At 38.4% G+C, this 13,820-nt stretch overlaps 1 protein-coding gene across 1 annotated transcript in view; it reads right to left on the bottom strand.

Annotated features, from left to right (window-relative positions):
* Positions 1-249: 249 nt before the first annotated feature.
* The window catches only part of SATB2 (SATB homeobox 2), a 181,366-nt gene continuing 167,795 nt past the window's right edge, over positions 250-13,820 (bottom strand). Inside the window, exon 11 of the mRNA XM_057745861.1 lies at positions 250-1,462. Within this exon, the coding sequence (XP_057601844.1) occupies positions 1,001-1,462 (462 nt within the window). The 3' untranslated portion in view covers positions 250-1,000. The remainder of the gene's footprint in view (positions 1,463-13,820) is intronic.

Below are 13,820 nucleotides of genomic sequence, written 5' to 3'. Positions count from 1 at the left end.
TGTGGCTCATACTGTGAATTCCATTTGTGTGATGTCAAAATGTCATTTTATCATGATTGCACTAATGGACAAGTTTTCTCTGTCCTGAATTTCAGCTTTACTTATTTGGAATTCCACAGAAATGCATCTGTTCACTACAGTAACGACAAGTTGAGTAACGGAACGCATCGAGTCATTTTAAGTGTGCATTGTGTCTTTAACATTAATTTGACTGGTATCATTGTAAGGTGCCCTGATTGTTTTTTCCATTTTACTTTCTTCTTTCTTTCTTTCTTTTTTTTTTGGCAGTGTTGATTTATTTTGTTAAATACATACCTCAAAAATTACCCATCAAGCTGCCAGATAGGAAGCCATAGAATTAAAATAAAAAAAAATCAGGGACAAACACAGAAAATAAATAGGAATTCAAAAATAGTCACCCCACCCTGAGAGCAGGCCACAGTTTATCAAAAAGCCAAAGCAACTCACTGTGAAGTGGTTTTTTTTTTTTTTTTTTAATACATAAACAAGTCTCTTCTTTAAGAACTCATTTCACAGTCTATTCTTTCGGATTGTAAAGTTCTCTGTCCCATGCAATTTAATATATATATGTAAATATATAGATATATACATATACATATACACACACACTTGTAGCTTCCTTCATTTGTTTCGTAGGTCTTTTCATCCTGGAACTTGCCTGGCGTCTCCTCCGTAAGTGCAAGGATAGTGAAGGCAGAGTCTCCTGTGATTATAATGACTAGGATCCAGTCCACTGTAAAGTGTAACACTTGAGTGTCTTTGCCAAGGCGATGTCTGATTTGGAAATACTGAACTTATTCAGTCTACAGGTGTATCCTGTGCAACAAAGAAATGTCAAAAAAAAGGTAAAGAAAATAAAACAGACCAAAAAAAAAAAAAAAAAGACAAAAATAAAATAAAGCAAAAAAAAATGTTATTAAAGAAACTAAAACAGAAAATCCTTGGACCGATGTATTGCTTTGCCTGGTAGCAGTTCACATTATCTCTGGTCGATTTCGGCAGGCGCAGCCTTGCTTTTCTCCGCATTTTCCTCCTCAGCCTCTACTTTGTACATCTCTTCCGAGCCTTCCTCACTGTCATTCTCCTCTGACTCCGTCAGCAGCTCTTCGTCCTTATACTCGGCCACATCCACCGCCGAGCCCAGGTGTTCCTTGAGCTTCCCGTGATGCTTCACATGATACCGCTGGTTCTGGAAGAACTTGATGATGGTGTGCTTGGGGAGATCCAGCTGAGCAGAAAGAGTATGGATAGCCTCCTGATCAGGGTACAGGCCCACATCATGAATGAAGCTTTGGAGGATCCCGAGGGCTTCCAGAGAGATCTTTGTGCGAGACCGAGGCTTTTTGGCACAACTGTCTTCAGTTGGAGGAGGTGGGGGAGGTGCTTCTTCTCTGGGAGGGGAACTCTCCTTGGCTGGCTGAGACTGCTGTCTATGAAGGACCTGATAATTAAAATTAGGAAAAATTAACATTTGATGCACAATTTCACCTTTCAAAAGCCATCATCCCTCTGAAATCCGTGTTGTCTAGCCAGCATTATAGCAATGCTATAGTCGTGGTAAGTTCAGGTCTTCTGAAAACTTAAAAGAATTTCTGGAGATTCACAATCTCATCTATAAAGCAAGAGGTTAATAATAGTAATGTTTCCATTCTGAGGCACAAAGAAAAGAAGTCATTTGTTGCCCAAGGTCATTTGAACTCAAAGGACCCGGCTCCAGGATCTTGCAGTTAACCAGCATAGCGTACCACCTCTCTGAAGCCCAGTGACAAAGAAACTGGACCCAGAGGAAAAGTGCAGGCTTTACAGATTAGATCACATGGGTTCATGTCCACTCTTCCACTTAGCTGGGTGTCCTTGTGCAAGACACTAAACATCTTTAAGCCTCAATTTCATCATCTATGAAAGAAGGATAAGACACTGACTTCCTAGGGATATTGGAAGGATTCAATGACATGATGCGTATCATTATGTCAGTGCTGGCCTTAAATCAGAGGTTGACAAACTTTTTCAGCAAAGGGCCAGATAGGAAATATTCCAGCCTTAGCAGGGCCACACTATCTCTGTTGTGATGCCTCAACTCTATAGCGTGAACATAAACAAATGAGCATGGCTATGTGCCAATAAACTTTATTCATAAAAACAGGTGGCAGACTGGATTTGGTCCATGGGCCAGAGTTTGTTCACCTCTGGCTTAGGGCAACATCTGCTTAATGACAGCCATTATTATGTCAGCTTCATAGCTACTCAGAGTATAAGAGAGGAATAGTCAGTATTTGAGTCAGAAAATCAATTCTACATAAAATTAGCAACAACTTATGTTTATTTAAGCCCTGATCTTAACCCTTAAACAATAATGTTTTTTAAAAATATAAAAACTCCCCACTAATTACTAGAGAAATGCAAATCAAAACTACAATGAGGTATCACCTCACACCGGTTAGAATGGGCATCATCAGGAAATCTACAAACAGTAAATGCTGGAGAGAGTATGGAGAAAAGGGAACCCTTTTGCACTGTTGCTGGGAATATAAATTGATACAGCCACTATGGAGAACAGTATGGAGGTTCCTTAAAAAACTAAAAACAGAATTACCATATGACCCAGCAATCCCACTACTGGGCATATACCCACAGAAAACTGTAATTCAAAAAGACACATGCACCCCAATGTTCACTGCAGCACTATTTACAATAGCCAGGACATGGAAGCAACCTAAATGTCCATCAACAGATGACTGGATCAAGAAGATGTGGTACATATGTACAATGGAATATTACTCAGCCATAAAAAGGAATGAAACTGGGACATTTGTAGAGACATGGATGGACCTAGAGACTGTCATACAGAGTGAAGTAAGTCAGAAAGAGAAAAACAAATATCGTACATTAATGCATATATGTGGAATCTAGAAAAATGGTACAGATCAACCGGTTTGCAAGGCAGAAATAGAGACACAGATTTAGAAAACAAACATATGGACACCAAGCGGGGAAAGTAAGGGGGGTTGGGGTGAGATAAATTGGGAGATTGAGATTGCCATATATACATTACTAATTAGAAAAAAAATATCAAATTGTACCCTTTAAATATATACAGCTTGTAGGTCAATTATATCTCAATAAAAGTTCTTGAAAATACAAAAACTTCCAAATTAATTAAAAGATGTAACTTTTTATTACATTATGAACTTTAAATGACTAGTTTATACTCATATAAATAGACCTCCTCAATATTACTGATGTTGAGGAGACAGCAGTGAGTGGTGGCTTGTAGTGAGATCTTGGCTCCCTACCCAGTAATTGAATCTGGGTAGCTTGGGTGAAAACCAGGAATCCTAGCCACTAGCCTACCATAAGATAGAGAACAAACTGTTCATCCCTTGTTTTGCAACCCACTTCCTATTTTTTTGTTGTTGTTGTTATCCTTCATGTCAAGGTTTTCCAGTTGTAATTAATTTAAATTCCTCTTTCATTTCTACCTATTCCCCACTCATAAAAAAAAAAAAAATCTCGTATTTAAATACATTTCTAGGTCCAAGTTGGAGCCTCTCCTGCCTGGGGCGCCACATCAGCGGACTGAATTTTCATGTTGCTGTAATCGCTCTGCTTGACCAGGAACACAGTGTCCAGTCAGCCAGTCCCCAAACACAATGCCAGCTCTGGGCTCCATACTTACTCCTCGCTCTTTCATCTTTCTAAATAAGGTCAGATATGCAACCCCAGCCAATCATGCCCTGTTTTCTGTGTTGCTACTTCTAATGCTCTATAAAATTTGTCCCAAATCCCCCTGGAAGACTGCTCCACGGCTTGTGAGGAACTGTACCCCCCCATCCATGCATTGTTTCCTTTGCATAAAGGACATCAAACTCATTACTACATTGTTTTAGTTTTGTCATTTGACACTAAAAGTTAGGCAAGCTTATTCTTGATCTTCATAACTGCTTCTTCAACGTCAGCTCTGCATGAAATAGTTTCCGATTTTAATATTTATTTATGAACCTCTTCAATGTGACTAAAGAAAGAAAGCAGTACAAAGGAGACTGTCAGGACAACTCGCCCCTGACCTCCTCAGAGGCCTATGTGAGAAGGACTTCCTGGAGCGGGGAGAGGGCGCATGAGACCCTGAAGAGGAACTCAGCCACTGCTCACACCTTGCAACATCAACGGCATATCAGTAAGAAAGCTACTGTGAACGTCCCCATTAAAAAGTATTATGTCAACTCCAAAGGCAAACGCCGCATTCACTCCACTCAGATCAGTGTCTAACTTCCTGGATCCTCCCAAGACCTTTAAGAATAGTGAATTCACCTTTTAAAAAACACACGTTTCTCTTTTACCATCCTCTCCTATTTTATGTGGTGTTTTCCATGTTAGAGTAACAAAGCAAACATTTTCCAAAGTTCAGAGGGAACTCAGTCCAATCAATGCAGAAGAAAACATGTCTGGTTACACTAGAGAATCATTGCTACCACCACTGCTACCACTACCACCACACACAACAGATGACCCATTTTTTTAAAAAAAAACTACAAAACATCAGCATCAAAGCAAGCAATTAAGAAAAAAATCTCTGCCATCTATTCTAGTTTCAGGGACTACCCGATGAAAAACTAATTTCTCACCAATGTGAAAATGTCAGTCTTTTCTGTAGAATTTAATAGATATTAGGGCAGATGACATCGCTCATAGGTAAGGTAACAAAAGAGGATGAAATTTTTAAAATAATAATTCATAACAAGTAACAATCAAAATAACAATAAAAGGATAATCAAATGCAAATAAGAATATCCATCAAAATAAGCTGATGGCTGGTGGCAGAAAGAAATCTGAAACAGAGGACCATAAAGCAGTGGCACTAAAGGTCCATATAATGTTGACCAATTAAAATGAATGTTCTTGGCATTTTCTTTACCACTTTCAACTAAGAGTAAACTCATGTGGTCTGCTGTGGGAAGCTGGCATCAGCAAAAAAGTGAGAGCTCCATTACTTCAACTTCCTAATTATAGCCGGCAGGGAGAAAAGGGCTGCATGGTGGCCCCGCGCTGCTCACGGCAGCTTTGCTGGCAGCAAGATATTTGCCCTGAGGTTGTAATCTGGGCAGCCTGAGCACTGTAATAAATGAACCTCTATGTCAACAGGTGAGGAGTTTTGGGGTTTGTTTTTTTTGGGGGGGGGTTGGTGAGAAAGAGATAGACTGAAATTGCATAGGGACTATGTACTCACAGAACGTGTACACTCAAGCACAAGGACCCCCTTTTAGAGCAATTGTGTTAATTGGAAAACAAAAGAGAATTAAAATGCCCCATTTTCTAAATTATGCTTGCCTTCTGTAGTAAAAGTCAGCATAACGGTTCCATTTAATTAAATAATTAGATTGGTTCTTTAGGGGTTTTCCACTGTGCATTGGTTAGATTTAAAGAGATTTTCCAAAACTATACGTTGAAATTACTATAATTTTTCTGCATGATTGGGTTTGTTCTTCTCCTGAGGTCTCACCAATTGGCCTATTTCACCTTCCCTTCTAACTTTGAACCTAGCAGTAGTAACACACGGATACAGAGAAGCCACACACGAAATGGAGACACAACAATCATAGTAGCTACCGCTTACTGAACGCTTATCCTGTGCCAGGCAGTTCTAAGAACTTTACGTGGATTAATTCATTTAGTCCTCACAGCTCCTCGTGAAGGTGCTACTTGGATCAAGAACAACCTGGAAACATGAAGCATCTCAGGAGCTAGAGTTAGAAATTTTAAACACAGGGAGCTGTCAATCTAAGAAAGTTGGTTTCCAAGGAACAATGACAATGTTGCTGCCATCACAGGAGAGGAAGATGTTTCTCAGAGAAATAACAGCAATAGAAATGATCTACAAAGTAAGGTATCCTGTGTCAGGTCAATGTTCTGTGGTGAATTGGGAGGCATGACAATATTTGCATGAAGAAGGTTAAATGATATTTCCAGCATCTTTGAGCAGCCAGGAAAGAGCAGTCAAAACAGAGAATGACAAGAGGGGCAGCTCTAAAGCAAGACTAGTTACCTAAAAGACCTGCCCAAGGTTTTTTGCTTACACTAACACTTTTCTTTGGCTATAACTCCCTTTCCACCACAATATGCATAATATCTTAGGTGAAAAGAGTCCCCAAGTTACTCTGTCCCAACCACCTTCCTTCTCCAGAGATGTTCTGCTTACTCCAGGCAGAGAGTAGTTTACTGTCTCCAGATAATTTTTAGCAAAAAGAACTGCATACATTCCCTCACTAGCCACCTGAAGTAGCTTATTATTATGACAATCGGAAAATTCTTACTGTCCTGTAGTGCTTCTTCCAGTGGCCTAAATACTCTGAACAAAATCAGAGTAGAGCCTACTGCTTGCAAGATGGTATTCCTGAGGCAGGGACATCAATCCAAACCCTCTCTCCAAATCCTCCATCTAAACAGCAGGAACAAGTCACCTTTTCTGTACTTTCCCACATCTTGAACTAATGACAACTCTTTTAGCCTCTTCTTCATAGGACAGGTTTCGAACTCCCACTTAACTGAATTTTAGTTTTTCTGTCTGAACTTCTCAAAGATGTTTGAAATTCCTTGTCTGTTAACTAGAATGACTCAAGTTTGGTCCCTGTTCCCAGCCAGCGCCCTGAGTAACTCCAGCTTGAGGCCATGTCACTGATTCTTGCTGGATGGACTAAACACCATCCTGTTCCTCAGCTCAGTTGACAGTTCAGGCATATATTTCTGGCTGACTGACTTTTTGAAACCACAAAATTTACAATTACTTCAACCAAGACAGAGAATGCCCTGCCAAATGAACAGAGAAATGCTCTCTCCTGACAAGTCTTCCCGTACCCAGATTACTGTTTTCCGGTATTTTTTAAAAAGGTAAGTGTAATGGAGCAGCTACCCAGATATTTATGTAAATCTGCCCAAGTCTGCACACTTTCCAGCCTCATCCTTTTTCCCCTTTTTCAAAATGGGCCCAGCAGTTGACCTTTCTATTCCTAAGGTCCATCATCTCTCTTCACATGATTTTTCCAAATAACAAAATACATCATTCTGTAAAGATAGCTATCCATCCCTTTCCTTTTGACCTTTGCAGACGGAAGCCTGACAATTCATCCTAGCTCATTTGGGTTTGGATTTTTCTCCATCACAACTGAACTTAAATTAATCTGGCCAGCAATTCATTTCTGATAATTTCTACACGGAGAGTTTTAAAAGGTGTATTTAAAACCTCTTTTTTGTACTGTGGATTTTTCACTATGACAATTAGGTTCACAGCAGTGAAACATCCAGGCAGCTTCAATAATCCTGATAACAATACTAACATTAATAACAGGTGGTGGCATTCATGTACAGTTTACTATGAGCCTAACACTGGCCAAAACGCTGTAAATACATTTTATTTTATTTTACTTTCACTGTAATCCTGGAATAGGCATTTTTACTCAATTTATGATGAGAAAACTGGGGTTCAGAGAGTGTAGGTAATTTGTGTGAGGCCTCATAGCTTCTAGTTAGTAGGACTGGGAATCTACAACATATCTGATTTTAAATCCCATGCCCTTAAACATTATGTTCTCCTGTCTTCTATGAGCAAGATCACATAGGAAAACTGAACAAGGGCTCTAGAACAAAGGAGGCAGACCGTAAATAAGAATCAGGTAGTCACAAATACTACAAGCAAAAACAGAGCAAGGCATAAGGAGAAGACCTGGGGGGAGAGGAAGTTGTTTTAGATTCGATTATTCAAGGAAGGCTCCCTAAGGAGGTAGCATTTGAGCAGAGGCCTGAAGGAAGTGAGGACCAATCATGAAGAACCTCCCAGACAAAGGAAAATGGCAAGTGGAGAGGCAGGGAGGCAGGAGTACACTTGGTATATTTGAAGAACATCAAGGAAGGCAGCGTGTTGGAGCCATGCCATCCAATACAGCAGCTATTAGCCACACATGACTGCTGATGTTTAAACTCACTGAAACTAAGAGAAAGAAAAAAACTCAGTTCCCTCAGTCACACGAGCCACATTTCCAGTGCTGGATAACCACACTGCACTGGACAGCACAGACATGGCACATTTCCACCAGCATCGTCATCACAGGAACAGCGTTGGACAGCCCTCCGCTAGAGAGAAATGACAATGGAGGGGGCGGCCAGGGCCAGAGCCAGAGCAGCAGGGCCTTGGCATTCGACTGTCAGTAAGGTCTACCCTTACTGTGACCTGCAATTGTATCACCTGACCTAGCCCAAAACACAGGTGGACTTGAAACCATCACTATCACTATAGAGAAGAGAAATATTCATGTATCCACATGCTAAGTAAGAAATACTCAGCTTGTAATATCAATATATTACTGGACTTTCAACACAGTATCACAAATAGCAGCAGTATCATAAAAACAACCAGAAGGATGCATTGGTATTCTATCCTCAAGGGAATGGTTAACTTACATTTAACTGATGGCTGCCTTCTTCATCAGAACTGCTTATCATGTCTAAAAGAAATTATGTTTAAAACCATCGACCTTGGGTTAAGAGCGAAAAAAAATTCCATTTATCAAATATTTCTGGAGTGTCTATAGTAACTGGACCTATTAATTTACAAAGCTTTCTAATCAGGAGTCCTGTTTCCAACATTTACGTGTTGATGAAAAAGTTAAGGGTAGGACAGACTCAAATAGAAATTTAAAGTTTAATAAGTGCCTTCTTATTTATTCACTGAAGTCTCATTGGCTGAAATGTGACACACATGTGTATAAGTGAACAGGAAGCTGGTGATGCAGGAAGAAAGGTTGTAAATATATTCAAAAGAGACATCAGCTTCACAATAACACCCAACACGCCTCCTTGCCCAGTGACAAAGCACAATCATAATAAGGATATGTGTTGTTTTTCTGCCTTCAAAACTGAAAATTTTAAAAACACAAGGACAAAAGGGTACCATGACAAAAGCTAAGAAAGATAAACCAGCTCTTCTTAAGCTGCTCAATGTTCAAATAGATTTTGAAGGCCTCAATGAAAACCAGCTGGAAGCCATGTGTAAAATATAATGGCTTTTGCCTGCAGGGAAGGAAGTGAGATCCTGAATGATTAAGTTTAGGAAAGTATATAATTCACTGTATCATTATGGGGTGAACTGGATTACTTATAATATGCCAAGACTTTGTGGTCTTTTTTACATAGAGAAAATGAGAAATTATTAAGGAGGTGACTGTAGAGGGTGGCTGATCCAGTGTGATAACAGGTAATAGGTTAAAATCAGCTCCCAGGTGGCCGCACCCCCCTCTCTCTGACAAGCCTCACCCACAGGAGTGAGCCTCACCAGAGCTTCAGGTCCTACATGGTGATGCACATCAATAGGAGATGACTTCTAACTGCATTTGCGTTCATAGCAGAATTATTTTTCCTTGTTTAATTTTACCTCATCTAAAATAACAGAATGTGATATAGTTGATCCAAAGAAGGAAAGCATTCGTCCATTAAAAATCCTGAGAAAATATATTTAACAGGCAATAAGAACAACTGCTTAGAACAACTGGCAAGCCCTCATGCATAACTCGATTAGAATTTGTTAAATGAATAAGTGATGCTATTTTTAAAATATACTATATATAAAATACCATATAACAGATATTTGTCTTAAGTTTCAACAACCTAGCTCTATTCCCTAATTTTCCCTTTTTTTCAAAATCAGCACTTAAGACTATTAATTTTGGCTCAAAACCTCAGCGGGGAGAATTTAGCATTAGTAATTAATAATTAATGTTAACTATTATACATCTATCTCATCTATTGGACTGTGAGCTGCATATTGGCACATGTAAGTGCTCAGTACATCTTTGTTCTGCTGCACTGGATTAATCCCATATTCTCTCTTCCTTTAATTGCAGACCAGTTACTATTTTTGTTCTGTGCAACTTATTGTTTTTTCTTGCTATTATTCATTTTTAGCAAAGCTATGTTGTAAAAGTAAAGAGACTGCCACTCATGATAGGAACTTACATCTAGTAGGCATCTGAGACCAAATATGTGTGTGTGTGCGCGTGTGTGTGTGTGTATTTTTAACCAGTTTTTGTGTTGAAAACAATGCCAGGGCATTGCATAATCCTTAAGATCACTCTTACGTAAACGTTGTTAGCAGGAGTTATAAGGTCACAAAGTTCTGGTTTTGAATCCAGTCTTTATCCCCAAAAGCACATCTGCTTACTAGCCTTACAACTCTGAGCAAGGTATTTTCTTGGAGCCACAGTGTATGTTAATCTGTAAAATTATCCCTGTAGTTTTATGAGGATTAAGTGAGATAATGCATGCTAAGTACTTAGCAAAGTCCTTGTCATAAGTAAGGTTTCCAGAAGTAGTTTCTTTAAAAAATGAGTGCAGGATTTAAGAATCAGTAGGGTAATGCCTCCTATAGTTTTCTATAACTGTACTTATGAAAATTAGCAACAAATTCAGAGATTTGTCTGTCCTTTTCACTCCAAAAATCTACAAAGGGGAAAGTCCACCAATAAGTTGTCATATCTTGCGTTCATATACTGCACATATCTTTGTTTTTCCACATGGCACCTAGCACCTGGAAGTTGCCTCTAAAGCATCTGTCACATGGAATTACACCTCACAGTCATAATGCTGTTCAAGGTGACAGCTTCTATATGCACAGCCCAGCATCCTCTTAGGATGACATCCTTTATCAGTGGTTCTAGAAATATGGTCCATGGTCCCCTGGGGGAATCCTGATATCCCCACAAACAGGTCCATGAATCAAAACTATTTTCACAGCAAAACTAAGACATTAGTTGCCTCTTTGTGCTAAACCTTGTACTGATGGTACAAAAGCAATGGTGGGGAAACTGCTGGCCTGTTAGCATAAGTCAACTCAGTGGCACCAAACTTCACTAGCAGCTGTGCTCTTCACTGCCACATACACCCAGTAAAAATGCAACTTTCATTTAAGAATGTCCTTGATGAAGCAGTAATGTAGTATTAATTAATCTCAACTCTTGAGTATACTTCATTTTAATAGTCTGTGTGAGGAACTGGGAAGTACACACAATGCACTTCTGTGGCATACTGAAGTAAGATGGCTCTCATGAGAAAGAGCATTTGTGTGACCATGTGAGTTGAAAGCTGAACTAGTACCTCTGTCTTGGAATAAATATCATTTTTACTTGAAAGAACAACCAACAGGCAAACTATGGTTATTCAGACTTGGGTATGTGGCAGACATTTTCTTAAAAATGAAGTAAGCCTGTCAATTAAAAAAAATCTGGTAGTATTTGTTGCCAATGATTAAATTTTACCTTTTAAGTGAAAATTAGAATTTTGGAAAACTTGTAGCTTCCACTAAAAGCTTAACAGTTCCCTAATACTTAAAGACTTCCCTGATGATACTGGTGGTGATTTAAGAAATTTTTAAAAATCTGTCATACAATGAAATGTGTCAACATTTAGAAGATCTAAATAACTCAATGCATCAGTATTTTCCACATGAGCAATGCATGATATTATAAAATTATGAATAGGTAGAAAATCCATTCAAGATGCAAGGCAGAACAACGAATTATAATGTAAAAAAAGTGTGAAAATTCACTGATATAATTTTAGATTGCACTTTGCAACTAATCTTTAAGAAACTACTTGTAGAGATTTGTATCAAAGAAGAATATCATAATTTCCTGGAAAGACTATTAAAATACTCCTTCCTTTTCTAATTGCATGTCTGTGTAAGGCTTGATTTTCTTCATTTACTTCAACCAAAACTACACTTTGCATCATAATGAATGCAGAAGCAATTATGAGAATACAGTTGTCTTCCATTAAGCCAGACATTAAATATATTTGCAAAAGTATATGTAAAACAATGGCACTCTTTTTTTTTTGTTTTGGAGACATAGTTATCTTCATAAAAATATATCATTTACACATAAATACACAAATATTATTTATAATTATTTTCAAAGAGACATTTAAAAGTTTTCTCAGAACTAATTTCTAATATGGTAAATATTGATATGCACGTTATTGGAGTCCTTAATAGAAAGAGTGAAAGGGGATCCAGACACCAAAATGTTTGAAAACTCTGTACCACATGAATCACAGTGAATATCTAGCCATGTCTTTCCCCTAATGGAAACCAAGCACCTTACTATAAAATTCAAAATGGACCTTACAGTTAAAAACACCCTTACTTGATCCCAGTCACTTAGGAAAGTCTCAGAGAATGCGTGTAGGACAAAGTACACATGTATTATGACCTGCCTCTTGATTTCATCACTTAAAAACATCTTCACAGGTAAAACACATTCCCCTCGATACACAACTCAGCACTACCTCTAACTTCAAATGTTACTTGAGTTGGCTCTTATGGTTGTAATTTCACATCCTAACATTATAAGACTTATTAAAAACCATGGTTTAGTTTTGTTGCTTTTTTTGTATTATACAGTATCCTAAGGTCAAAACTCAGGAAATCTGTTATTAAAAAAAAAAAAGTATCCATGAAGCGATGACAAATTGCAGACTACAGGTGTTAGATTACATTCTGACTCCAGGCAGGTTTAATATAAGTTGGTCTCCTTTTACAATTGCTCTTAGCACATACAGCTATAGGAAGGGGATTGGGGGGCAGGGGGGTCGGGGGTGGAGGAGAGAATAAGAACAAAAAAAAAAAAAAGAAAAAGAGAGAGTAATGCTTAATAAAAGAAGACCATGTCAAGAGAAATCAATACAAACAAGCAAAATAGTAGGAAGTCTGACATGGAAATATGTGTTCAATTTCATCCAGCCTTAGTCTGAGTTTCCTTTAATATTGTAACTAAGATGGTATTGGAACATCGTGTATGTTTTTAATGCAGCTTAATAATTGTTTCTCAAAATAAACACTTTGGTCAAAGATAAAAGCATAAAAACATGGTGACACAATAATCTGTTAAAATAAACTTGGGGGTTTAGAGGAAGCCTCTTAAAACAGCCTTTGGCTTATATCATTTCCTCTTTGGTAACAAATTGAGAACAACTATACCAACAACTTTGGTATGGTTTGGGTTAAAAAGAATGTGTCATAGTCATTAATCTGACTATGGGGAGTGGCCAGAATTTGCAAAACCCTAAGAGGTAGCTGGGTGAGCTGCTTTTCCAATATAAGGAGATGAGCTGACAGCAAATTAAGCAGGGTCAAGATGAGTAGCTATATTTTAATCAGAGACTCCATGACACGTAAAAAACAATTCTTTCCCCTTTTAGAATGTAAGAGAGACAAAACAGACATATTAACCTAATGGCAATTATAACTTTCACTTCATCAGCATCACATGATAAATAGTTTTATTTGATCATTTAGAACTTAACATGACCAAAATCATTTACAAACATAACAGAATCCACGGGAGAATTCAGGAAGAAGAGACTTCACGACAGTCCAGGCCACAACCATGTGTCCTTCTTCCTGAGAGAAACCATCGCCCAGCCCACCCACCCCAATCCATTTGCCTGACACCCATGAGCACTCACTTCCTCCTGTTCCCATACACTCCTACCACCTTGCACAATGTCATCTCAAAACACAAAACTTTGCCTAAAATTTAATAGAGAAGGCCTGTCTTTTGAAGATCAGATTCAAGGTACAGGTAATATTAAAGTGTCTTTAAAGACCTTATATTTGAGTTAAAATGAGTAAAGAGAAACATCACCAGAGCTGACAGTTACCTCTGGGATTCTGATTTCTGGATGACTGCATGACTTGTTTCTTGGGTATAGCTGAGGAAAGAGTGGCTTTTGCACCTGAAGGATGAAAGAAGAGCTCC

The sequence above is a fragment of the Hippopotamus amphibius genome, chromosome 8 (genome assembly GCF_030028045.1).
Source record: "Hippopotamus amphibius kiboko isolate mHipAmp2 chromosome 8, mHipAmp2.hap2, whole genome shotgun sequence".
Taxonomy (NCBI): Eukaryota; Metazoa; Chordata; class Mammalia; order Artiodactyla; family Hippopotamidae; genus Hippopotamus; species Hippopotamus amphibius.
The sequence above is the reverse complement of the archived record's forward strand: the minus strand, read 5'-3'. Positions and strand labels throughout refer to the sequence as shown.